This window comes from Mandrillus leucophaeus, unplaced genomic scaffold (assembly GCF_000951045.1).
Source record: "Mandrillus leucophaeus isolate KB7577 unplaced genomic scaffold, Mleu.le_1.0 Scaffold41, whole genome shotgun sequence".
NCBI lineage: Eukaryota > Metazoa > Chordata > Mammalia > Primates > Cercopithecidae > Mandrillus > Mandrillus leucophaeus.
This window is the reverse complement of record NW_012104365.1, coordinates 5,981,600-6,006,939: the sequence shown is the minus strand read 5'-3', so window position 1 is coordinate 6,006,939 and position 25,340 is coordinate 5,981,600. Positions and strand designations below refer to the sequence as shown.

The following is a 25,340-nucleotide window of genomic DNA, read 5'->3' as shown; positions in this document are numbered from 1 at the left end:
GACTTTCCCCCAAAGGAATGCTTTATTGACAAATTACCCATTATTATAATAACCTTAAGGAAAAGATACATCAGTTAACACCCGCGCAACCTGCCTTCACACCACACCCCACAGGCCAATTTTAACCCTGGACGAAGGGCACCAAGCACTGGGGTTCCCTGGCCCCTGCATCTTTGTCGTGTGTGGAGTGCCATCCCCAGGGGTGTCTGAACTGTCTGGGGACAGAGTTGTCAGAGGACACTTGCTCTACCGAACAGGACACTTTGAGCTGAGCAGCCCTTCCCCTCCTGGGAGTGGCAGAGCCAGGCACACCACAGGCAGGCCCTCAGGTCCTGCCAAGAGCCACTAAGGCACAGAGCTTCCCCTGCAGACCATGCCATCTGACATGCAGGGCCCTGGTGTGAGAGAGAGGCTGCTGGGGTGTGATCACTTAGTAACAGGAAGAGATCTTTGTAGCTCCTGAGAAAAAGGCAACAGCAATCCTGGCCGATGCCCATGCCCCACCCTCCACCTGACCTGTGGGGTCGTTTCATCCCAAATGCAGCAAGCAGGCGGGTTGGAGTCACTGACGAGTGCCAGCCGGGCCAGGCCCATGCAAAGGCAGCACTGAGAACGGGGGCACAGCTCTTTTAAAGGGTGCTAAAGACAGGCTTTTCCTTCTCTTGGCCCCCCCATTCCCAGAGGCTCAAGAGCCCTTTGGGGCAGAGCAGGGGAGCCAGTGGGAGCTGCCACGGTTGAGAAGAGAAGCAGGTTTTGTACACTGGGATGGAGTGTGCATGAAATCAAACACCCCAACTGGAACAGGCTGCCACGCAGACCAGGTGTAAAATTCCACACAGTGCTCACAACCATTAAGGAACTCTCATCTATATACACATAAAAATTATAAAGAAATAAAGCATAAGGCAATGTAAGGCTTGTATTTCAGCTTGAGTCCAAAGACATACTATTCTCTATGAGGCTAAAGCTGCTTTGCCTAATTTAAACTTTTTGAAAAGTCCACTGCATTTAAAAAAGAATGAATTTGCTTCCGTTAAAGCTAGATTAGCGTGACAATTAGGCAGCTGCTGATGATCGGTTTCCTTTCTGGGGGTCTCAGAAAACTGACAGCTTTCTTGTTCGGCATTTTGAGATAAAAGATTGTGTAACAGGTAGGACTTGCTGGGTGATTGTGTTCCTTCTGTGAGTCAGGGAAGGGGGAGGAGGAAGTCAGAAAATGCCACTTATTTGATGCTTAGAACTCTTCAATCCTTCAACATTCTGATGGGCTAACATGATTCCCAAAGGGAGCCTGGGCTTTGGCTCAATATTCTTTCAAATCCTCCACCCTGTCCACTTCCTGCACCCCTGGGAAGGACAGCACAGTGATCTGTTTCATCTACAAACTTGAGTGTAAAACATCTGTGTACAAGACTGTGTTCTCTAAATTCATGCGAACGCGGCAGCCACATCTCCATGTGGATGGGCAGGACTGTCCTCAAAGCCGGCTCTGCTCATCCGCCTGGCTGGCTGCTCCGCTGAACAGAGCCGCGGCGGGATGCTGAGGGCGTGCTGCGTGTGCTCTGCAGCGGGCGAAGCGACCACAGGCTTAGAAAGGTGCGGGATCCGACAGGGGCTTGTCACCACTCCCCGCTGAGGAAGGGAGGTTGTCACTGCCGTTCTCTCGGTCACCCACAACCTTAGACTACGGGAGAGAAAAGATGACAGAAAAACCTGAGACAGAGCACACAGCACAAGGCAGACCCCAGGCCCATGCTCAGTGCTCTACAAAAGCTTATGTGACATGAACCCTGCTCAGCAGCAACAGGGAGCAGATCACAGACGGGCACCAGCTGAACAGTCTCCAGAGGACGATGCCAAATGAAGACAGTGAATGCCAAACAGCTGCACACTGTATCGTTCCATTTACGTGACACTCTTGAAATGACACAACGATACAAAGGGAGAGTGGACTAGGGGTTGCCGGGGGTAGGGCGGGAGGAAGGTCGGCGCGGCCAAGAAGGTACCAGGAAGGGCAGTGGGGACCGGGAAGGGCAGTGTGGAGACGTTCTGTGTCCTGAGTCAGTGCCAACGTCCTGGTGGGGAGGCTGCACTACAGGATTTTCCGAGATGTTGTCACGGGAGAGAACTGTGTAAAAGGCACAAGGAACCTCTCTGCATTACTTCCTACAACGGCACGTGAGTCTACGATGACTAGTAACAGTCCAGGTACAATTACCTTTATGGTCCCAACTCGGTCCTCAAATGACTTGAAGGTTGCAGAGTTCCTTTCAAGAGAGAGGGAAGAGTGTTGGTGTCAAGAGAAAAGGGTTGTGCTGCCCTCTAACTCGGAAGGGCCTCAGGGCGAGGGCCAGCCTCCAAAGGACCCTAACAAAATCCCAAGATCTCATGGCAAAACTGTGAGACAGCCAGGTCGTTCCAGAGACCCCCCAGGTCAGAAGTGAGGTCGGTCATGCCCAACAGTCACAGGGACAGGTCCAGACATCACACAAGGCAACTGGAAACCCCCTGACTGTGCAGCCGGGGGGATGTCGGCCCCCCTCTGCTGTACCCTACGGGGACACCCTGGGCTCCTGTACTGAGGTTACGAAGAGTCTGGAGTTCACGCACATCTCTCAGAGAAGCGAAGGGAAGACCAAGGACACTTGTGGGACAGCAGAGTGATAAGGAGACAGAGGAGGAGAAAGCAGGCCAGCTCCATCCCACTCAGTCCCTCCCACAGAACCAGATACCCCTCCCAGGCCCGGGGCCTCTAGAGACCAGCACGTCTGTGACACCCAGCCGGAGTCCCCACAAGGAGAACAGGACTCTCCTGAGAATCAGGGCAGTGCCTGAAGGCACAGGCACGAAATAGGGACCATAGCTCTGGGTGTTTCCACGAAGGCTGAGACCCATAAAGTGTCCTGACTGACAGCCCACCAGGGCAAGTGCCAGGATCTGTGTGCCAGCCTCTCCAACCCCACCCCAGCTTGACGCTGCAGGCAGCCAGGGACAACCTGGAAAGGACACGGCTGAGTTTGACACAAGGATCTCCTCTGGAGGCTGCAGGTCGAGAGCCTGACCCCTACCAGCTTCCTCGTCAGCCTAGAGGGGGTCTTTACCAGCCCTTAGCCATCAGGAGATTGCCAGGGGAATGGCGTCCTTAATTAATCCAGGGATATGGGAAGGGCAAGGTGTGACCGGCGGGAGCCGCCCCAACCCCCACCAGAGACACCCGGCTCTGGAGCTGCAGCGAGCATACGTTACCTCATGGCCGGCATACTTATTGAGTGGCGGATGGAGTAGCTGCTGCTTGGAAGCATGGCAGAAGCAGAGAAGGAAGCAAGAGTTAACACCGAGATCCACACACAACCCCAACTGGGCGGGGATGGGCAGAGCTGGGATTGCCCCACTCCCGGCAGTCGGATCAAGCTGCTGCCTCCACACCACGCCCCGAAGGAAACTCAACCCAGGGTCCTCCCTCGGCCTCACGGGGGGCACCCCAAGTCTGCCCCTCCACACCACGCCCCTGAAGGAAACTCAACCCAGGGTCCGCCCTCGGCCTCACGGGGGGAACCCCAAGTCTGCCCCTCCACACCATGCCCCTGAAGGAAACTCAACCTCAGGGTCCTCCCTCGGCCTCACGGGGGGCGCCCCAAGTTGCCCAGCACATAGCACTGGGGGAGGAGGGCACTGCCATAGGAAGTGTGAGGAGACCAGGCCTGGGCTTTTGAAAAGTATTTGGGACCAGCAGCCTTCAGATGTCCTTACTTGACTTCGGCAAGTTTAAGGACCTTTTGGCAAAAGAGAAACAACCAGGTCAGGTAAAAACACATGAAATCACAGATTGCTCTGGGCCTGGCTCTAGACCTCCCGGTTCCAGCCAGAAGTGCAGGTGCGGGCGGCGCCCCGGGCTGGCCTAGAGGAGCCTGCTCTGGCCCACACGAGGGCCCTGTGGGAGGCACAGGTAGTAAGACAAAACTCCATCTGAAGAAAAACAAGGAAACAGGACCTATGTCGAACAGGAAGGTGGTGAGAGTCGGCACAGCCCTCCCCCATGAAAAGGCTCCTTCTCAGAAGTAAACTCAGGCGTGGACGCCAGGCCAGTTATTCACTGACCCGGGAGCAGGCAGCCCGTGAGCCTGGGTGGGAATGGGAAGCACGAGGAGGGACACAGAAGGGCCGGGGGGTTCCGGGGGGGCCTCTGCGTCGATTCCACGCTGCTGCTTTGTTCCCCGAGATGCAGCAACTGCCTGGCTGGGACTGCTGTCCTGGAAGGGGTGATCCCCCTTTCACCAGCCCTCTACCAGCATAGCTGCCCACGGGCCCTGCCAGAGTCCACCCTGCCCCAATTCAGAGAACAGTCTTCCACAGGTGTGTCCAGGCTCAGCCTTACCTAAAGGAGTGTGAAAATGGATGAGCCCTGGAAGGTGGCAGCAGGAGAGAAGAGGAAACGAAGTGTAAGCAAGGCAGGCCAGCACCCACTCACAGCCCTCCTCAGGGAGCCCCAGGCCCCCTGCTCATGCTCAGCCAGGCCCAGCGGGAAGACCCTCCAGGACGGCTCCTCCATCCGCATACCACCGGCGAGAGCAGCCCTGTCTCCAGTCTCCTCAAGTCCTGACTCAACAGGAGGCTCTCGCAAGCTCACGACTAGCAACTGCTTAGGCTCACGGCTGTGCACAGGAGGCCCCTGGGTCCAAGCCCTGTCCACGCCTTATGCCCCAAGGCACACCTATTTGAAGAAGCCACAGCACCTGGAGCGCAACTGGCCCCATCCAGTAGCACAAAGGTATGAAACGTGCCACAGCGTGACAGCTGGGTTTGGCCAGCTCCACAGAACGAGAGCGGCCCCTGTTCCCCAAAGCGCGTCAGCTGAGGAAGCACACACACTGTGGGAGCATGTGGGACACCCTTGGCGCCGAGCACTTCTGCTCTGAGCTCTGTCCATGCACGCAGACACCAACCTGGAAACCTGTGTGTCCGAGGGCAGCTGCCGCCACTCACTGCAGCCAGGCCCACTCCGACACGGAGGCAGCCACTGAAGAACTGATAAACGCTCAGCTCGCCCGCGGTCCTGAGACCACAGAGTCGGATGGTGACCTGACCCTGGTGTAAACGCCCCCCTCTGACCTAAATCCAGTTCCCTTTCCCCCATCCCCATCACCTATGCCCCAGGGCACACCAAAGGCCTCACAGTCCGGGGCTGCCCTGAGACGGGCCCATCATAGATGTGGGTGTTGGGCAGCTGTCCCGAGGGGCTTCCACGCAAGAGTAAGCTGGGTCCGTGGGGTTCATCGGCCCTAACTCGATATAAACCTCCTGGAACCCAATTTTCACTTTCAGGAAGCAGTGAGCTCCCAACCTCGGTCTCTAGGTCAAGAGGTAGATGGGCCCAGACCTCAGAAACCACCTGTGACTGCCTGGGGAGATGATGGGGATACACCAGGGGCTCCAGACGTCAGAGGTCACACCACCACTACAAACATAAATGGAGGAGCAAGCAGGGCAAGACACACCAGCAAACAGGACCTCTCCACGGGCACTGTGAACACGGCCAGCCAACTGGAGCGAACTGGCTCGTCCCAGGTCAGCCTGAGGCCCCGCTCACCCAGCTGGCCCCACATACCAGGGCACACGTGCAAACACGTGGCACAGTGTGGCCAGGCACACTGACAGCTGTGCCAGAGTCACTGCAACAGGAACTCTGCTCACTGCCAGCCATGCCCTGAGGCTACACGGCACAGGGGTCAGCTGCCAACCCCAGGACTGAGCAAAGCGCGAGAGCCCTCCTCCCCATCAGAGGAGCAGCAGACAGAGAACTGGGACCGTGTCCCTGTGCTTCCAGAGAAAAACAGGCCACACAAACAAACGCCCAGATCAAAACCCCAGGACTGGCCTGTGCACGGCTATGTCAATCAGTGCCGAGGGCTCCGCCTGACCCTTGGATTTCCACCACGATGCTCTGAACAAACTCAAAAGGGAGTGTGGACACTATGAGTGGGCAAACGCCCCCGATGGCTGGCATAAATTTAGGCACAACAGACACCCGTTGCTTCCTGAAGATGCTCTGTGGTGACACCGGCATTTTCGGGAAGAAAACAGCCCTGCAAGGCTGAGTGCAGCTGGAGCTCAGGGTGTCCCTCCTGGGTCCAAAGCGCAGCAGCAGTGGGGAAGACCTGCATTTGGAGGGTGCCCCACAAGGACCCCCCAAGTCCCAGCTGCTGGGGAGTGTGGAGCCCTGGGCGTGCGAGGGTGCACAGAGGAAACACACACGTTGCGTACTGATGACTGCAGCTTCTCCAGAGGTTTAAAACTCTCGAAATAGAAGTCGCCGCGATGGGAGAGTAGATTACCTCAAACAAACAAAAATACAAGTGGGCACAGCTCCTGGGCAGTGGCCATCCCCTCTGCTTGGCAGGGTGGGTCCCTGGGTGTGTGGCCGTCTGTGTCCTGGCCTGTGGCTCAGTGGTCAGGGGAGAGCGCTGGCAACCACAGGCTGGGAGGCAGGACATACCTAACCTAAGGCAGGCAGGCAGGCAGGCAGGAGCCGGCCCAGCAGGAGACGTACGTATCTCTGAATCCTGCAGGGGCCATGAGAGGGGAAGAGGGGAGGGCTGGGTGGGGTCAGCACGGTGCCCCACTCACCGGTCCTCTAGGAACCCTGCACCCATCTTTGCCAGAATTGGGTCAGAACTGCAAGGAGGCACTCCCTGAGATCCGAAAGCCAGAAGACCAGTTCTGAGAACGGGAAAGGAGTCAGGCAGGGTGGGCAGCAGCACCCAGAAGTTGGGGCCAGGATGCTGGTGATGGTGACAACCTCCATCATCCGCTCCTACAGCCCGTGTGAAAGAAGGTGACAACCTCCATCATCCGCTCCTACAGCCCTCCGCTCCTACAGCCCGTGTGAAAGAAGGTGACAACCTCCATCATCCGCTCCTACAGCCCGTGTGAAAGAAGGTGACAACCTCCATCATCCGCTCCTACAGCCCGTGTGAAAGAGGCCCACCCGAGGCCCAGCCGGGGTGCCCAGCCAGGAGGTAGTCCGGCCAAGCATCATAACCAGGCTTCTGGCTCAATCCCCTCATCACCGTGCTGTGGTCAGGGAGCCTAGAGCAGGGAAGGGAGAGGAAACGTGCCAGCCACAAAGCGCCGGCCCTGCTCACTCCTTGGCCCCTGCTTGCTAGGGAACGCTGATGGCCGGGAGGCTTTCACCAGCCTCTGGGAGAGAAGGCTCATTCAGAACCTCCTGAGTGTGACCGCACTCTCTGAGACCTGGGAAACGCCCTCAGAAGTACCATGCCGAGCACCTGTCCTGGAGATGGTGGACTGCCGTCCCGCCCTGACCTGTCCTGGAGGTGGAGGAGGACTGCCATCCCGCCCTGACCTGTCCTGGAGGTGGAGGAGGACTGCCGTCCCGCCCTGACCTGTCCTGGAGGTGGAGGAGGACTGCCGTCCCGCCCTGACCTGTCCTGGAGGTGGAGGAGGACTGCCGTCCCGCCCTGACCTGTCCTGGAGGTGGAGGAGGACTGCCGTCCCGCCCTGACCTGTCCTGGAGATGGAGGACTGCCGTCCCGCCCTGACCTGTCCTGGAGATGGAGGACTGCCGTCCCGCCCTGACCTGACTCTGACCCCCAGGCTGGAGTCACTGCCTCTCAGTGAAGCTTCGAGGTGCAGACTCGTCCCTCACCAACCCTGAGCACCACAAGTTACCCAAAGCACTGGCGGCCAACCCTCCTTGAAGAACACAGAAATGACAGAAAAGCAGCCGACAGGGATGGACGAAGCTCCCAGGCAAGGGTCCCACACAGACTGGTCAGGGCCATGACGGCCACATCCCCGAGCCAGTGTCTGAGGCCTGATCTCCAGGCAGGCTTCCTGCAGTGCCTCCAACACCTCCCCCCTCACTCCTGGCCAGGTCTCAGGGCAGCAGGGTCAGGGCTGGGTCTCACCTCATGTCTCCAAGCTTCCTGCTGATGGCAGAGCCCACTGTGGACAGGGCAGCGGAGGTCTTCTGTCCGGCCTGTGAGAGAGTTTCCTGAGTCTTCTTGTAGCTGGAAGAAGACATACCAGTTAAGTCAACCAGACAGCATGGACGGGTCACCACCCTCAGCCAAGCAAAGCAAGCACTGGGAGCACGCCCGAGGAAAACTGAGGAAAGGGGCCGGGGCAAGGGGTGGACACTCGCCAGGCGTCTACGGAGCGGGTGCAGGCGCAGAGCCCCTCGGCCCCCAGAGGCCCCTGCAGCGAGGAGCAGCCTGTGTGTTGCTCACTGAGCTCTCAGCGACCCTGCTGACTTTCGGCCCCCCAGCCCCGCGATGATGCTGCTTTCTCATCTCACAATCCAACTCCACCCCCTCACCTGACACCTCCTAAGCCCGCTTTCCTGTCTTCTCACAGCCCCTCTGACTACAGAGAAGATGCCCCATTTGCCTGCTAAAGAGCGGACGGGCCCCCTGAGGTGCACGCCTGGCAGGCAATGCCAGAGCAGAAAGGCCTCTCGGTGCCCTGACCGGCCCATGCGTGCAAGGTTCCCTTTCCTCTTCCCAATGAGACTGTGCTGAGGGGAGAAAATGCTCAACCACGGCTGTGGGAACGAGCTTCAGAGTGGCCATGCAGCCCGCAAGGTGCCCCTGCTCCAGACAGGGGGGCCCGTGTGCCTCCAGAGCATCAGACAGTTCCATTCCCAGGCCTCTTTTCACAGTGCAAGGGTCTGTCCCGGCCCCTAGTGAAGGCCCCGCTTCTATCCTCTCCAGCTCCCTCCAGTGTCCACCCACATGGGTACATCCCACCAAAGCAAAGCTCTGGGGCCTCGGCGTCCACAGGACGGGCAAAGGGCAGCAGGCAGGATGCTGTGGCTGCAGGCATACTGTTGGGCCCACCATGACAGTCAACACCTAAAGTCGCAGGCCCTCATCCAGCTGCCACCGTAAACACAAAACACGGCAGCCTCCGACATAACCAAGTCCAAAATGCGAACCCACGACCACCTTCCCCACAGCTCCTCCCTCAGCGAAGCCAGGAACTCAAGGCTGAATGGAGACAGGCTCCCAGGGCCATCTTGGCATTACCAGTGCCAACCTGGAGAGCTGGCAAACCCAGCCAAGCCCTGACTGAGTGGCATCTGGGATGACTGGCGCCAGAGAAGGTGCAGGCTCTGCCCGCTCCCACTGGCGACACCAGGTCCCAATGATGGGCCTTCCAGAGCACTTACTCACAGGCCCTCCACACCACCCCCTGCAGGAGGCCCGTGTGAGCTGAGCGCCACCACTCTCCAGCCCCTAGTTGACAAGTGTGTGTGACCCACCAAGTGTGCCCCGGCAGCACATCCCAGCACAGCTCTCTCGTGCCCACCCCCAGCCAAGGCCCAGAGGACGCACTTTCTTTTCTTTTTATTTTTTGAGACAAAGTCTTGCTGTCGCCCAGGCTGGAGTGCAGTGGTGCAATCTCAACTCACTACAACCTTCGCCTCCAGGTTCAAGAGATTCTTTTGCCTCAGCATCCCAAGTAGTTGGGATTACAGGCACCCACCACCACGCCCGGCTAATTTTGTTTTTAGTACAGATAGGGTTTCACCATGTTGGCCAGGATGGTCTCGATCTCCTGATCTCAGGTGATCCACCCGCCTCGGCCTCCGGAAGTGCTGGGATTACAGGTGCGAGCCACCGCGCCCGGCCTATTATTTTATTTTATTTTAGAGACAAGGTTTCACCATGTTGAGGCTGGTCTCCTGACCTCAGGTGATCCGCCCGCCTCGGATGTCATCCAAAGCACTGGATGACAGAGTACAGGTGTGAGCCACCATACCCAGCCCAGAGGATACACTTCGCATCCAGACTCCGTGCAGCTGGAACCACGGCTGTTTTTATCTTTTTTCTTTTTTTATTAATAAAACATCAGGTATAAGTAACTAATGACCTGCTACATTTAGTTTCAAAAATACAAATTCTTTTTTGTTGAGACGGAGTCTTGCTCTGTAGCCCAGGCTGGAGTGCAGCGGCGCCATCTTGGCTCACTGCAAGCTCCGCCTCCCGGGTTCACACCATTCTCCTGCCTCAGCCTCCTGAGTAGCTGGGACTACAGGCGCCGCCACCAAGCCTGGCTAATTGTTTTGTATATTTAGTAGAGACGGACTTTCACCATGTTAGCCAGGATGGTCTCCATCTCCTGACCTCGTGATCAGCCCACCTCGGCCTCCCAAAGTGTTGGGATTACAGGCGTGAGCCACCATGCCTGGCCCCAAAATGCAAATTCTGAAGACGTCTTTAACTTTGATTTTCCCTGAACTAACAAATGCATAAAACCATGTGAACGTTCTATGGTTCGCTGAAGCAAAGTCATCTGCAGCAGAGGATTCTAAAGTCCTCACAGCACCTGCATTTGTGCCTAAAGAGTGGGGATGGGGAAGCTGCAGCTGCATTTGTGCCCTAAGAGTGGAGATGGTGAAACCGAAGTTGGAGAGAAAACCGCCGCCTGTGCCCAGCCTTTGGAATGAGATGCGGGTCTTGACTGTGACCTGTGGGTGGGTAAGTACCACCCACACGAGAAGGAGGGTCCTGAGGGTCCCTCAGGACCCAATGACCACTGAACACTGACACGATGTGCCACTGTGGTCAGTCCCTGCCGTGCCATAAACCACACTCAAGCCCCTGGGGGTCCCTCAGCCCTCAGCATTGCTTGGGTGTGGAAACGAGGGGTCACAAGGGAACCTCCTCTGGAAACAGGAACCTCCAAACTGGGATGGCCCTGGAAACAATGGGCATCACCTGCACCGCCTGAGGCCACCACCAGAGGCCACCACCAGCTCCTCTCCCGCCTTCTCTTCCTACAGCAGGTCCCTGCCCAACAGCTGTGGCTCTGATCTCTCCCTTCCCCTTCTCAGTCCCATCCTGGGCCTCCGAGGTAGCAGCAGCAGCTGCGAGGTCCCCTTCCAAGGCTCACAGCGCTGCAGGCCTGTTCTGAGAGCCTCAAACACGCAGGCACACACATTCCTCAGAGGACCAGAAGGCTGGGGAAGCTAAGCCAGGAGGAAGGGGCAGGGGTCAGCGCCAGCATCTGCACCCAGTAACTAGTTTCAGCTCTACTTGAGGGCACCAGGCCGGGCAACCGCAGCCAGCACCCATTTGGGAGTTCCTAAGACCTTCCAGGAAGAGAGCCCTGGACAGACAGCAGTTTTGTCCCATGCCTGGGCAGCACAGGGCATCTGGTGGACATCCTTGCACTCCCCCTCTCCTGAGTCTTCCTCTGGGGGCTACCCCCACTCCCACTCAGGGTGGACAAGTGATCCAGGCCTGGCCAGAGCACACCCCCTCCCCGGCCACAGCCGTTAGTCCAGGGAGACCCACACGGGACCACACTGTTGGGCTGCAGCAGTGGGGGCAGGGACTTCTCTGCCAGGTGAGTGCTCCCACCTCCCTGTTTGATTGATGCTACCTTGAGTCGTGCTTTCTGTCACCTGCAACCAAAACAACTCCAAGTGAACCCAGCTTGTAACTGCAGGATCGATACAATGCCCCTCTCAGCACTGAGGTTTTTAGTTAGCTCTGCCTATAAATAGAATGCAACAGGCAATCATTTTACCACTCACAGAACACAGCTGCTCTTGCCTTCAGACACGACCCACTGAGGAGAATGTGGCCACATCGCAGCCTCATGGGGCCAAGCATCAGCGCTATCCTCCACCCGCCGGCCACATTCTTCCCGTCCCTCCTCCGGGCACCACTGGCTGAAAGGATCTACAGACATGTGGGTCAGGAAGCAGGAAGCTCTTACTGCCTTCCCCTGCAAGAGCTCTGGGCAGTGGAGGCACACCCACGGCCCACCTCCTGAAGCTGACTAGGAGGGGCACCAGCCCGGAGGAGCACGCGCAGTGGCCACATCCTCAGGCCCCACCTCCTGAGCCATATCCCTTCCGCCTGGGCCGTCCGGGCAGAAACCACCACCCTCGGCCTGGGCCGTCTGGGCAGAACCACCTTCTACTCTGGAACTGTCCGTCTGACAGCTCACCCCACAGAATTCAGGGGAATGGCCTCTGCCAGGTGACGCACTGGCCGTATGCTTCCGTGCTGAGCCACATGCTTCCCCAGAGGGGTCAGGATGCTAAGTGTTGCACTAAGCTCTCTGAAACACTATTTATTTGAAATAGGATCCCGGCAGCTTTATGTCAGTTGGTTTTACAAAACAGCACTGAAGTCTCCTGAGACTATTTTCAGATTGAGTCTGCACCGTGCGTCTGCCTGATGCCCAAACTGCAAGGATGACCAGATGACCAGATGACCGTCACTGACCGTCACTGACCCAACCTAGGGAACACCCACTACCCAGCAAGGTCACTGTCCGTCACTGTCCCAACCTAGGGAACACCCGCTGCCCAGCAAGATCACTGTTCAAAGCAGCCCGAAAGACACAGCCCACCAGGGTCCCTAGAACACCCAGGTCGACGTGCCATGAACCGCCTGAGTTTCTGACACCAGCTTCCCACTGTGACACCAGACGCAAAGGCCCACATGCAGAGTGCCGGCCTGGTCCCCCAGGACCTTCAAGACAAGTTCGGCAGCAACCACTTCCTTCCAGTCCAACACGGGAGGACATTCTGCCCATGTTCTGCGGCAACCATTACAGCGCTACCTTCTAAATAACAGACGGAAAAATCCCACAGAGACTATTTTAGAATATTCCCCTTCTCAGCTTAAAGACATTACACTCAGATCAGAACACAAGTAAATGAAGTGCTATTATCCAGCTGAAGGATCTCCAAATATTAGGAGTCACTCTGAACCACGCCGCTGACACACACATATCAAACTACCCACAGTGAATCCACACTGGCCAACGCTCTGACAATGTGGTGCCTCCCAGACCACGAGGACTTCACATTTCCACCCGCACGTCCTCCACCACGCCCTCCCCCAAAGAACTACCCCAAAGGAGGAAACGAATTCTGAGAACCCAACAGCTGGAGCCAAGCAGGGAAAAGGGTTAGGGTTGGAACACACAAAAATTCGCCACCAACAGAATCAGGCCGAGTGGTGTCGTCCAGCTTGTGCACTGCTGGAAGCCAAGGAGCTCTATTAGTCAGAAATGCAGCCAGGACCAGCGCAGGCCTCTTATATAAGGGATGCATATATCAGGCAGAGGGGAGTTTTAAGTGTGGTCAGGTGGCTGAGTGAGTTTCTTTCAGCTACTATTCCCTGTTCCACAATAGTCTAAAGGATAGTTTACCTGAGAGAAGAAAAGTTATATTAAGAAAAAATAGCCAGCAAATACCAAAAGAAGCTTTGTGCCAAGTGTGCACAGCCCAGTTCCCTGACCCAGTGTCAGGAGGCAGAGAGGAGGAAGGAGGAGGTGCTGATGGTACAGGCACTCAGGAGGTGGAGAGGAGGGAGGAGGAGGTGCTGATGGTACAGGCACTCAGGAGGCAGAGAGGAGGAGGAAGGAGGAGGTGCGGATGGTACCGGCACTCAGGAGGTGGAGAGGAGGAGGGAGGAGGAGGTGCTGATGGTACAGGCACTCAGGAGGTGGAGAGGAGGAGGGAGGAGGACGTGCTGATGGTACAGGCACTCAGGAGGTGGAGAGGAGGAGGGAGGAGGAGGTGCTGATGGTACAGGCACTCAGGAGGCGGAGAGGAGGGAGGAGGAGGTGCTGATGGTAGGAGAGGACGGAGGAGGAGGTGCTGATGGTACAGGCACTCAGGAGGCGGAGAGGACGGAGGAGGAGGTGCTGATGGTACAGGCACTCAGGAGGCGGAGAGCACGGAGGAGGACGTGCTGATGGTACAGGCACTCAGGAGGTGGAGAGGAGGAGGAAGGAGGAGGTGCTGGTGGTACAGGCACTCAGGAGGCGGAGAGCAGGAAGGAGGAGGTGCGGAAGGTACCGGCACTCAGGAGGTGGAGAGGAGGAAGGAGGAGGAGGTGCGGATGGTACAAGCACTCAGGAGGCGGAGAGGAGGGAGGAGGTGGTGCTGATGGTACAGGCACTCAGGAGGTGGAGAGGAGGAGGGAGGAGGAGGTGCGGATGGTACCGGCACACAGGAGGTGGAGAGGAGGAGGAAGGAGGAGGTGCGGAAGGTACCGGCACACAGGAGGTGGAGAGGAGGAGGAAGGAGGAGGTGCTGATGACACAGGCACTCACAGGTCTGACTGGGTCACTTTCTCATTCCACTCTCCAAGTTTCTCAGAAGTTTTCACATAGCTAAAAACAGAAAGTCTACAGTAAATTATTTAGAAAAACAATTTTAAGTCAGGCATCAAACTGCAGGTGAGGTTCCAGGGAAGACAGAGGAGGACCAGCTGGCAGGAACATCAACTCTACAGACGGCCCAAAAACAGGGTCCACTGCCTCAACCAGGCCCTGTGCAGGCTCCAGGCCGCCAGGCGAGCTGTGGGTATGGCGGAACTGATCGTCCCCTTTTCCGTCACCCGGCAGTAGCCCCTGGTCTCTCACTAGGAGATTCTTGGGGAACAGCACTGCTGTGGGGGACTGGAAGGGCACAGCCCACAGCTCCAAACCACCACTGGGATTCAAAACTTACGATGTCCTAGGATAAAAAAATGAGTTTCTCGTATGTGAGATTTATGAAATGGGACTTGATCTGTCATTCTGTAGGGACGTGGCTCCTGGGAAACATTCCACACCCGCCCCCCCTTGTACGGTATGTTTCAGAGAAGCCACGTGGACGGGGCCAAGTGAGAAAGCAGCATTCCCCAAATTCAGAGAGCTGAGTGACATCTGGGACAGACGTCCCAGGGTTACAGGACCATGCAGTCATGGAGGGTCAGAGGCCCTAGGGTTGTGGGACCATATGGTCATATACGTTTTTTTTTTTTGGTATTTTTTGAGACAGAGTCTTGCTGTGTCGCCCAGGCTAGAGGGCAGTGGCATAATTTTGGCTCACCGCAACCTCTGCCTCCTGTGTTCAAGAGATTCTCCTGCCTCAGCCTCCCCAGTAGCTGGGATCACAGGTGCACACCACCACACCCAGCTAAACTTTTGTATTTTTCAGTAGAGACAGGGTTTCTCCATGTTGACCAGGTTGGTCTTGAATTCCTAACCTCAGGTGATCCACCTGCCTCAGCCTCCGAAGTGCTGGGATTACAGGCGTGAGCTACTGCGCCAGGCCCATGTGGCCGTATCTGGGTCAGCGGCTGTGACCATGCCACACCCACAATAAGGACCACAGAAAAACCATTCTTGCTAAAGTCCTGATCAGTGCTCCCTTGAGTCTGGACACTGAAACACAAGTCTTCCTATCAATTTCCACCCGGACAACTAGCCAGTGTGTCTGCCTTTTTAAAACACAGAGAAGCCGGGTGTGGTGGCTCACACATGTAATCCCAAGCATTTTAGGAGGTCAAAACAAGAGGATTGCTTGAGCCCAGAAATTTGAGACCAGCCTAGGCAACAAAGCAAGATCCTGTCTCTATAAAATGTGAAAAAATTAGCCAGGCACAGTGGCGCACGCCTGTAGTCCCAGCTACGAGGGGGCTGAGTTGGGGGATCGCTTGAACCCAGGAGGTCGAGGTTGCAGTGAACGACTGCGCCGCTGCACTCCAGCCTGGGTGACAGAGCAAGAACATCTCAAAAAAGAATTTTAAAAAAAAAGGCCCGTGCGGCGGCTCATGCCTGTAATCCCAGCACTTTGGGAGGTCGAGGTGGGTGGATCACAAGGTCAGGAGTCCAAGACCAGCCTGGCCAAGACGGTGAAACCCCATCTCTACGAAAAATACAAAAAATAAAATAAAAAATTATCCGGGTGTGGTGGCAGACGCCTGTAATCCCAGCTACCTGGGAGGCCGAGGAAGGAGAATCACTTGAACCCGGTGGGCAGAGGTTGCAGTGAGCCAAAATTGCGCCAGTGCACTCCAGCCTGGGTGACAGAGTGAGACTCTGTCTCAAAAATAATAATAATAAACGAAGTACACAAAAATTTAAAAATAAATAAGACACACGCAGACACCAAGCTCTTTGAAAAAACAAGGCACAGTCCCTGGGCCTAGGGCTCAGAGCCTCTCACTGGCTCCTTCCAAACAGGCCACTCAACTCCATGGCTGCAACTTGTCCCTGGGTATGACGATGCCCCTCACATGCCAGGGGCGTGTGTGGTGCACGTTCTTTTCAGCCCCCGGGGGTGCGCCTGGGGCAGGTACCTACGCGTTAGAGACCTGTACATCGTGCCAGCTCCTGGACAGGTTCTGTTTCAGCCCCCCCAGGGTGGAGAGGCCCAGCCTCCTCTTGAGCTCTCCGCAGTGCCTCTCCTTGGCTGCCAGGACCTGGCGCAGAGTGACAATTTCCTCTTCCACCTGCAAAGCATGCAGTCGACATGATGAGCCATCACTACTGCAGGAAGTGACTAACATCCTCATGCACAGTGCCATGAGTTACACAAGAACATTCCGCTTACTGAAGCATTAACTCGTCGTAGGAATAATAGCGTCTACAGTAGACATCTGATTTTTGGGTTTTGGTTTTTTTTTGAGACGGGATTTCACTCTTGTTGCCCAGGCTGGAGTGCAACGGCGCGATCTCGGCTCACCGCCTCTGCCTTCCAGGTTCAAGCGATTCTCCTGCCTCAGCCTCCTCAGTGGCTGGGATCACAGGCGTGCGCCACCACGCCCAGCTAATTTTGTATTTTTAGTAGAGACAGGTTTCTCCATGTTGGTCAGGCTGGTCTCAAACTCCCAACCTCAGGCAATCCACCCACCTCAACCTCCCAAAGTGCTGGGAGTACAGGCGTAAGCCACCGCGCCCAGTCAGCAGCCATCTGTTTTTATCTGGTACTAGGAACTTGACTCCAGAGAACTGTCCCATGCGCCGGAGCTAAATGGTTCTGGGAGAGCTACCAATCACTATGTCCATTTGTGGTCACGAAGAATGGTCCAGGATGATCATGCCAGGCTTGTTTCATGCCAGGCTCTTTCCTGGGACTGGGCATGGTATTAAAAAGGTGAAGACCCTGGCCGGGCACGGTGGCTCATGCCTGTAATCCCAGCACTCTGGGAGGCCAAGGCAGGTGGATCACGAGGTCAGAAGATCAAGACCATCCTGGTTAACACAGTGAAACCCTGTCTCTACTAAAAAATACAAAAAATTAGCTGGGCGTGGTGGCAGGCACCTGTAGTCCCAGCTACTCGGGAGGCTGAGGCAGGAGAATGGCGTGCAGCTGGGAGGCGGAGCTTGCAGTGAACCGAGATCGCACAACTGCACTCCAGCCTGGGCGACAAAGCGAGACTTGGTCTCAAAAAAGAAAAAAAAAAAAAAAAAAGGTGAAGTCCCTGGCCGGGTACAGAGGCTCACACCTGTAATCCTAGCACTGTGTGAGGCCAAGGCAGGCAGATTACCTGAGGTCAGGAGTTTGAGACCAGCCTGGCCAACACATGATGAAACCCCGTCTCTACTAAAAATACAAAAATTAGCCAGGCATGGTGGTGCGCTCCTGTAATCCCAGCTACTCGGGAGGCTGAGGTAAGAAAATTGCTTGAACCTAGGAGACAGAGGTTGCAGTGAGCCGAGACCGTGCCACTGCACTCCAGCCTAGGTGACGGACTGAGACTCCGTCTCAAAAACAAACAAACAAACAAACAAAAACAGTGAGGATCCCTTTCCCTCAGGGCTCTCAGTCTGGGCTTGGACGATAGAAGCTGAAACTGTTGGCAGCCAGGCACCGTCTGCACTCATCGAATTCCATATGCAGGGAGGAGGAGGCAAATGGCCAGAGACCCGGGTGACAGAGAAAAAACCCTTAGGAAAACACCTGTGTTCCTGAGATCAGTTCCAAACCTTGGCAAGAGTCAGTTACACGAACCTAAAGGTAAATTATCTTCTGTGCTTCAGGTAGTTAGAACTGAGTAACAGCAAGATGCCTGAAAATGAAAACTTGACCTTTCTCAGGTCTTTAAAAAAAAAAAAAAAAAAAAAATGACCTCTGAAAGGGGCATCATTCGGCGTTTTGCCACTTTAGAATGAGTTCTTAGTATCTTCAGCTCATATATGACTAGCTTCTCTTTAAAAATTCTCTTTCTTGGCTGGGTACGATGGCTCACACCTGTAATCCCAGCACTTTGGGAGGCCGAGGGGGGCAGATCACCTGAGGTCAGGAGTTCAAGACCAGCCTGACCAATATGATGAAACACCGCCTCTACCAAAAATACAAAAATTAGCCAGGCGTGGTGGTGGGCTCCCATAACCCCAGGTACTTGGGAGGCTGAGACAGGAGAATCGCTTGAACCTCGAAGGCGGAGGATGCAGTGAGCCAAGATCGTGCCATTCCACTCCACCTGGGCAACAAGAGCGAAACGACTAAAAAAAAAACCTTTCTTCCGTGTAATCCCAGCACTATGGGAGGCTGAGGCAGGCGGATTACCTGAGGTCTGGAGTTCAAGACCAACCTGGCCAACATGGTGAAACTCTGTCTACTACAAATACAAAAATTAGCCAGCCGTGGTGCTGTGCGCCTGTAATCCCAGCTACTCGGGAGGTTGAGGCAAGAGAATCACTTCAACTCAGGAGGTGGAGGCCGCAGGGAGCCGAGATCACACCACTGCACTCCAGCCTGGGTGACAGAGTGAGACTCCATCTTTAAAAAAAAAAAAAAATCTTTCTTTGGCTAGGCACAGTGGCTCACACTTGTAATCCTAGCACTTTGGGAGGCTGAGCCAGGCAGAACTCTTGAGGCTGGGAGTTCAGGACCAGCCTGGCCAACATGGTGAAACACTTGTCTCTACTAAAAATATAAAACTTAACCAGGTATGGTGGTGGGCATCTGTAATCCCACCTACATGGGAGGCTGGGCATGAGAAGCACTTGATCCAGGGAGGCAGAGGCTCCAGTGAGCTGAGATCATGCCACTGCACTCCAGCCTGGGCGACAAAGAAGAGACTCTGACTCAAAAAAACGACTTAAAAAAAAAAAAAAAAACTTCATCTTGTAATTCAACTCTGAAAAAAACCTTGTGGGTTTAGTTTCTAAAGTCGCATGCTCTGAAATAAAGTGGAAAGCAAAGTCTCCTTGGACTTCCTGCTGCTCTCCTTTAACCTTCTAGGCTGGAAATAACTGTGATGTCCTCAGGATCTGAAACCTGGTCCTCAGGCCCAGCGGCACAACCAGCCTTACTCAGACCTAGGCCTGGACCCAGATTCTGGAATTAAACCGTATCACAGGGTGATTCACGGGTGAAAAGAAAACTCTTGGCAGTTGCTTTGACTAAAAATTATGGTTGGAGGCTTTTGTTCTTTTTTTTGAGGCGGAGTCTCGCTCTGTCGCCCAGGCTGGAGTGCGGTGGCCCGATCTCGGCTCACTGCAAGCTCTGCCTCCCGGGTTCCCGCCATTCTCCTGCCTCAGCCTCCCGAGTAGCTGGGACTACAGGCGCCCGCCACCTCACCCGGCTAGTTTTTTGTATTTTTTAGTAGAGACGGGGTTTCACCGTGTTAACCAAGATGGTCTCGATCTCCTGACCTCATGATCCGCCCGTCTCGGCCTCCCAAAGTGCTGGGATTCCAGGCGTGAGCCACCGCATCCAGCTGAGGCTTTTGTTCTTAATTCCTGTATTACTCTTAAGGGACTCTCACTTAAAGAATACCACATAAATACTTTCTACAAAAGAAGTTTCTGTTTTGTTTTTGAGACAGGGTCTCGCTCTGTCGCCAGGCTGGAATGCAGGGCACAATCACAGCTCACTGAAGTCTTGACCTCCTGGCCTCAAGCATCCTCCCGCCTCAGCCTCCTGAGCAGCTGGGACTACAGGCAACTGCCACCACACTCGGCTAGTTTTTGGGGGTGGAGACAAGGTCTCACTGTGTTGCCCAGGCTGCTCTCAAACTCCTGGGCTCAAGCGATCTTCCCAGTTTACCACCTTGTCCTACCAAAGCACTGGAATTACAGGCATGAGCCACTGCATCCAGTCAAAATAAGTATTTTTAAAAGAAAACTTAAGATCCAGGGCAGAGAGATTCACGGGGTTTTAAAAATGATTCTCAAGTGTTAATTCCAACAGAGACACTCCCAGTAGATGGCCACTCAGAGGCGGTTCGTGTATGAACGCTACTCATGGAGTACTTCGGAAGGGCCAGGCACAGAGGTGTGGGAAGGAAGTCACGCCCATCTCCACTGCCAGGTGGCTCTGAGTCCAGAGCACGGAGCTGGGCACATACAAAGAGAACCCCTTTATCAGCGGGAACACAGAGCAGGGTAGGTGATCACCCAAGCGTGGCCAGTACCCTGGCCTCTCACTAATCCAAGAGGGTCTTAACTCCAATTCACCCCAGGGCACACAGCCAAGCCACAGCACCTTGGTAAGCTCGGCCCTGAGCTCCTCCTCCTCAGCCTCTGTCAGACCCTCAATAGCAGGAGTCCGGGCAGCCACACCCGTGTCGACAGGGACATCCGTCATGGAGTCAGACAGCAGACCTTTGTTAGGAGAATTCAGGTTGATATCTGCCAGAGACAAAATGAGGCCACAAAGCGTCAAGTAAGTTATTTACTTCCAAGTAAATATGGAAGAGGTCTCTAGCAGGACAAAAGCAAAGGTGGGAGTGGGTGAGACCCTGGAGACGAACACCTCTTCTCTGAAAGGTCTGTGAGGACAGCGTGGGCAGTAGACGAGGGCGGCCACACCTCAGGCCACCTGAGATGAAAAGCCAATGCCACCTGTGCTGCTTCAGGGCACGAGAAATGCCAGCCCAAGACAGCCAGACCCTAACCAGTGAGAATACTATCTTCAAAGGCAGGAAACCCTTGCTACAAAGAAAGCAGATCAATCTAACAGAGCTTTCACTTTTTTTTTTTTTTGTGATGGAGTCTCACTCTGTTGCCCAGGCTGGAGTGCAATGGTCTGATCTCAGCTCACTGCAACCTCCGTCTCCCAGGTTCAAGTGATTCTCCTGCCTCAGCCTCTGAGTATCTGGGATCACAGGTGCGCGTCACCACGTCGGCTAATTTTTGTATTTTCAGTAGAGATGGGGTTTCACCATGTTGGCCAGGCTGGTCTCCAACTCCCGACCTTGGGTGATCCGCCAGCTTTGGCCTCCCAAAGTGCTGGGATTACAGGTGTGAGCCACCGCACCCAGCCACATCTTCCACTTTTTTAAGAAAAGGAACTTAATATGGTTAATACACACAATAAGCATCACTTTCCACTCAACACATCTGACAGGGCACATGCTAAAACTACATACTAGGAGCACATGCTGGTCATTCAGCTCCTTCTGGGAGTCAGCAAAACAAAATTCCCTTTCCTTACCTCCCGCTTCTCATCCCACAGTCAGGAAGCCACCACAGGCGGAGAGCTGCAGAGTGGTGTGCTGCCGCCACACACCTCAACTACACCCAGATGACATTCAAATTCCTGTAGCCACTGTTTTTTCTTCACATCAAACGCATCTTCCTGACTGCACTAAAAGTCTACAAGATTTCACATAAGGAAAAATAGTCTATTTTGATTCTCTCTAAATCCAAGCACATGATTATTGTAACATTTTCCCTGTTGAACACAACATTCTGAAAAGAAACAGGCTTACTGCCAGGCGTGGTGGCTCACCTGAGGTCAGGAGTTCGAGACCAGCTTGACCAACATGGTGAAACTCTGCCTCTACTAAAAATACAGAATTAGCTGGCGTGGTGGCACGCGCCTGTAGTCCCAGCTACTTGGGAGGCTGAGGCAGGAGAATCACTTGAACCCAGGAGATTACAGGTGTGAGCCACCATACCCGGCCAAAAAAAATTTTTTTTTTAAAACTAAAGGAAAAACTGGCCGGGCGTGGTGGTTCATGCCTGTAATCCCAGGCCTTTGGGAGGCTGAGACAGGCAGATCACCTGAGGTCAGGAATTCAAGACCAGCCTGGCCACTACGGTGAAACCCCGTCTCTACTAAAAATACAAAAAATTAGCCTGGAGTGGTGGCGGGCGCCTGTAGTCCCAGCTACTCGGGAGGCTGAGGCAGGAGAATGGCGTCAACCTGGGAGGAGGAGCTTGCAGTGAGCCCAGATGGCGCCACAGCACTCCAGCCTGGGCAACAGTGCGAGACTCCAACTCAAAAAAACAAAAACAAACAAAAACAAACAAAAAACACCCTCCAGAATAATGCAGCACTCAGGAATTATAAAGTTTAATATGTGGCCAGGCGCAATGGCTCACACCTGTAATCGCAGCACTTTGGGACGCCGAGGCGAGTGGATCACGAGGTCAAGATATCGAGACCACCCTGGGCAACATGGTGAAACCTCGTCTCTAGTAAAAATACAAAAATTAGCTGAGCGTGGTGGCGGGCGCCTGTAGTCCCAGCTACTCATGAGGCTGAGGCAGAAGAATGGCTTGAACCCGGGAGGTGGAGGTTGCAATGAGCTGAGATCGCGCCACTGCACTCCAGCCTGGCGTCAGGACAAGACTCCGTAGGAAAGGAAAGGAAAAAGGGGAAAGGGGAAAGGGGACGAGATGGAAGGGGGGGGAGAGGGGAGGGAAGGGGAAAAGAAATTTAACATCCCTCTCTTCAGCCCCAAAATGGAAGACAAACTTGTATCATATTCTCAAAATTTTAATCTCCTGGGCTGGCTCCATGCCCCTCAGGGGCCATCTCCTACTGCTCCGGGGTGACTGTTCTGGAAACAGGCCTGGTAAGCTGGGTGTGCCCCTGACTCACTCCGCCCCTCTCCATGAGGCAACCCCTAAGTAGGCTGAGCTCCGAGCAGAGCTGCTTACCCAAGGGGAGCTCTGCTGAACGCGAAGACTGTTTCACCATCCCTTCTCTGCTCGGGAGCCGCCCTCCACACCTCGGACTGGGTCCAGGGCCAGAGAGCGTGAACCCGAGGGCCCCGCGCAGGGACCGGGGGGTGGCAGAGCAAGCAAGAGCCGGGCGCGGGGTGGGCGGCATAAACGAGAGCTGCTTGGAGCGAGGGAACCCCAACTACGGGAGCCACGGCGGACGCCAGGGAACCACACTCGGAGCGGTCCCAGGGGAGACCGGGAGGGCGGCTGGAGAGAGCCCAGGAAGCGGTCTGGGCCGCGGGCAAAAGACACACACACCGCAACCATCATAAGCTTCGAGGTCAGTGGCCCGGGAGCTGAAGAGGCGCCGCGGGGTGGGTGAGCAGAGACTGAGAGGACCGAGAGTCGCAAACGACCCCGGGAGACGGGGAACACCGGACGGCCTGGGCCCATCTGCTGCGGAGGCGCCGGGCCCGGCAGGTACCTTGGCCGGCGGAGTCCATCTTCAGACGGCGTCCTGGCCGCTGTCGCGGGCGCTGTGGGAGCCGAGCGGGCGGCGCCGGGAGTACCTGGCCGCGTACACACTAGCCAGCGGAACTGCCTCGGCCCCGCGGCGTTACGTAATCAGCGACGCGACGGCTACTTCCGCCCGGGCACATGCTCCGCCTTCGTCCCGCCCCCACCAGTGATGTCCAATGAGAACGTCGTTTGGCCAGTCCTGGTTTACCCGACTCAATCTGATAGGCCGAAACTGTGGGCGAAGCAGGAAAGGGAGGCGTGGTTCGAAGGGAATCCATTCCAGGTTGGCTCCACCAGCGAGAGTCACAGGTAGAAGGGTCGGAGTAGCGGGAGGACGAGGAAGGTGGGAAGTGGGAGGACTGTCCAACATGGCGCTGTGGAAAGCCAGCGCAGGGCCCCAGGGGATCTTCCGGGTCGGAGGCAGCTGCCCCCGAGTGCTGGAGCTCGCGCGCTTCGGCGGCTCAAACTCTGACCCCGTGAGATCCTTTCCAGCCCGACCCCTTACTTTAGGGGTCAGCCTCCCCCCGTAAGTCCTGTATTTATATTATTTTAGTTGGTCTTTTTTTTGTTTTTTGAGACGGAGTTTCCCTCTTGTTGCCGAGGCTGGAGTGCAAAGGCGCGATATCGGCTCACTCCAACCCCTGCCCTCTGGGTTCAAGCGATTCTCCTGCCTCAGCCTCCCGAGTAGCTGGGATTACAGGCGCGCGCCAACACGTCCGGCTAGTTTTCGTATTTTTAGTAGAGACGGGTTTTGCCACGTTGGCCAGGCTGGTCTCGAACTCCTGACCTTAAGTGATCCACCCGCCTCAGCCTCCTAAAGTGCTAGGATTACAGCTACCCCTCACGCCTGGCTAGTTTGTCCTTTTGGTGGGGACTTTTTATTGTATGCGGGTTGCGCTGAAAAAGACCGCGATTCGTCCCCTCGCCCTGCAGGCGCCGCTGCCGCCTCGCCTCGGGTGTGGACCCTGCGGCCTGAGCGCGTGCACCCCGAGGTTGTCTCACTTCCTGTTCAGGTCGACCAAGCCGGCACTGCGCCCTCCCCACTCCACAGACGAGGAAGCTGAGGTTCAAGTCACTTGCCCTAGGTCACTCCGCAAGTTGAAGCGCTACCAGGATACTCTGGAACAGGATGCCTGACCTCAGAGGAGAGGCGTGTAACCACCAGGCAACTGGCCCCACGAAACAAGTCCCACAACTTCCTTTCTTTCACTCCTACTTGCTCCTGGAAGAAAAGCCTTAAATGGTATTCAAGCCCTTTAGGATCAGATGTCCTAGGACTGCACTCTGGGCTTCCAGCCTGGGGTGGTACTGGTCCCTAGGCATGGAAGCTCCTCCCACTGCCCCTTCATTCACCCGGCCACCTCCTCCCACAGGTGTCTTCCGGGTACTCTTGCACAGGCCTGAGTCCCTTACCACCACTGCCTATCCTGCTCTGGTGCTCTCAGTAATGTTTTCTCCATTTGCTGCCTTTCATTCTTTCCAGAGATCCTTGCTCAACCCAACCAGGCCAGCCCAGGGACTAGGGACGTATACAGACACCTGCTTCAGGCAGTTCAGGGCAGACCACAGAGATGTGACATTGCAGACTGTGTTGAGCAGAGGCCTGGTCTCATTCTGTGTTGCATCCCTAAGCCAGGAACAAAGTCCAGCCCAGGCCTGGCTCTGGGGGACACCCAGTAGTGTCCTCTGGCCCGTGCAGGTGTATCCGTAGCCTCACATGCCACCATGTGAGTCTGAAGTCTGTCTGTGAATGCCCTGGTGTAGAAGCCAGGAGTTTGGAGGTGAGAGGGAGCCCTACAGAATAATAGCCAGTGTGAACTCCTGGGAATGCCCAGCCGCTAAGACCTGCCCACAGCCCTGCGATGCCAATGTCCTCCTTTCACAGGAGGAGTTTGCACAGACTTTAAGCGCACAGCTGGCGTCATTTTCCCAGGAGCCATCCTGTAACCCAGGCCAGGTGAAGGGCTCCTCCCTGGGACCCCACAGTCCCTGTTCCCATCATCCTTTTGTGGTGATGAAGGCACTCATCACAGAGTATTGCCATAAACCGGGTCAGGTTAACCTTTCATTCCCTTTAGGAGCTGGGTGGGGGCATCCAAAAGTATTTGTGGGAGGAAGAGAGAAAGGAGGGGATGGAGCAAGGAAGAACGGGG

General features: G+C 55.5%; 2 protein-coding genes across 13 annotated transcripts in view; both read right to left on the bottom strand.

The window, feature by feature from the left end:
- On the bottom strand, positions 1 to 23,325 carry TPD52L2 (tumor protein D52-like 2). Of its 12 annotated transcripts, XM_011992365.1 has the most exons (9): positions 23,153 to 23,309; positions 20,258 to 20,403; positions 16,126 to 16,274; positions 14,107 to 14,166; positions 7,929 to 8,030; positions 4,376 to 4,402; positions 3,247 to 3,288; positions 2,219 to 2,267; positions 1 to 1,684 (listed from the first exon to the last, which is right to left on the bottom strand). In XM_011992365.1, the coding sequence occupies exons 1-9, from the start codon at positions 23,169 to 23,171 to the stop codon at positions 1,589 to 1,591; spliced, it is 690 nt and encodes a 229-aa protein (XP_011847755.1). In that variant the 5' UTR covers positions 23,172 to 23,309; the 3' UTR covers positions 1 to 1,588. The 12 variants fall into 12 exon arrangements, with proteins under 12 accessions (XP_011847755.1, XP_011847758.1, XP_011847756.1 ...); XM_011992368.1 differs by lacking the exon at positions 14,107 to 14,166 and having other exon boundaries at positions 23,153 to 23,325; XM_011992366.1 differs by lacking the exon at positions 4,376 to 4,402.
- ABHD16B (abhydrolase domain containing 16B) overlaps positions 23,174 to 25,340 on the bottom strand; it is a 4,697-nt gene continuing 2,530 nt past the window's right edge. Inside the window, exons 2-3 of the mRNA XM_011992439.1 lie at positions 23,396 to 23,419; positions 23,174 to 23,265 (exon numbers count right to left, since the gene is read on the bottom strand). Of these exons, the coding sequence (XP_011847829.1) occupies positions 23,174 to 23,265; positions 23,396 to 23,419 (116 nt within the window). The remainder of the gene's footprint in view (positions 23,266 to 23,395; positions 23,420 to 25,340) is intronic.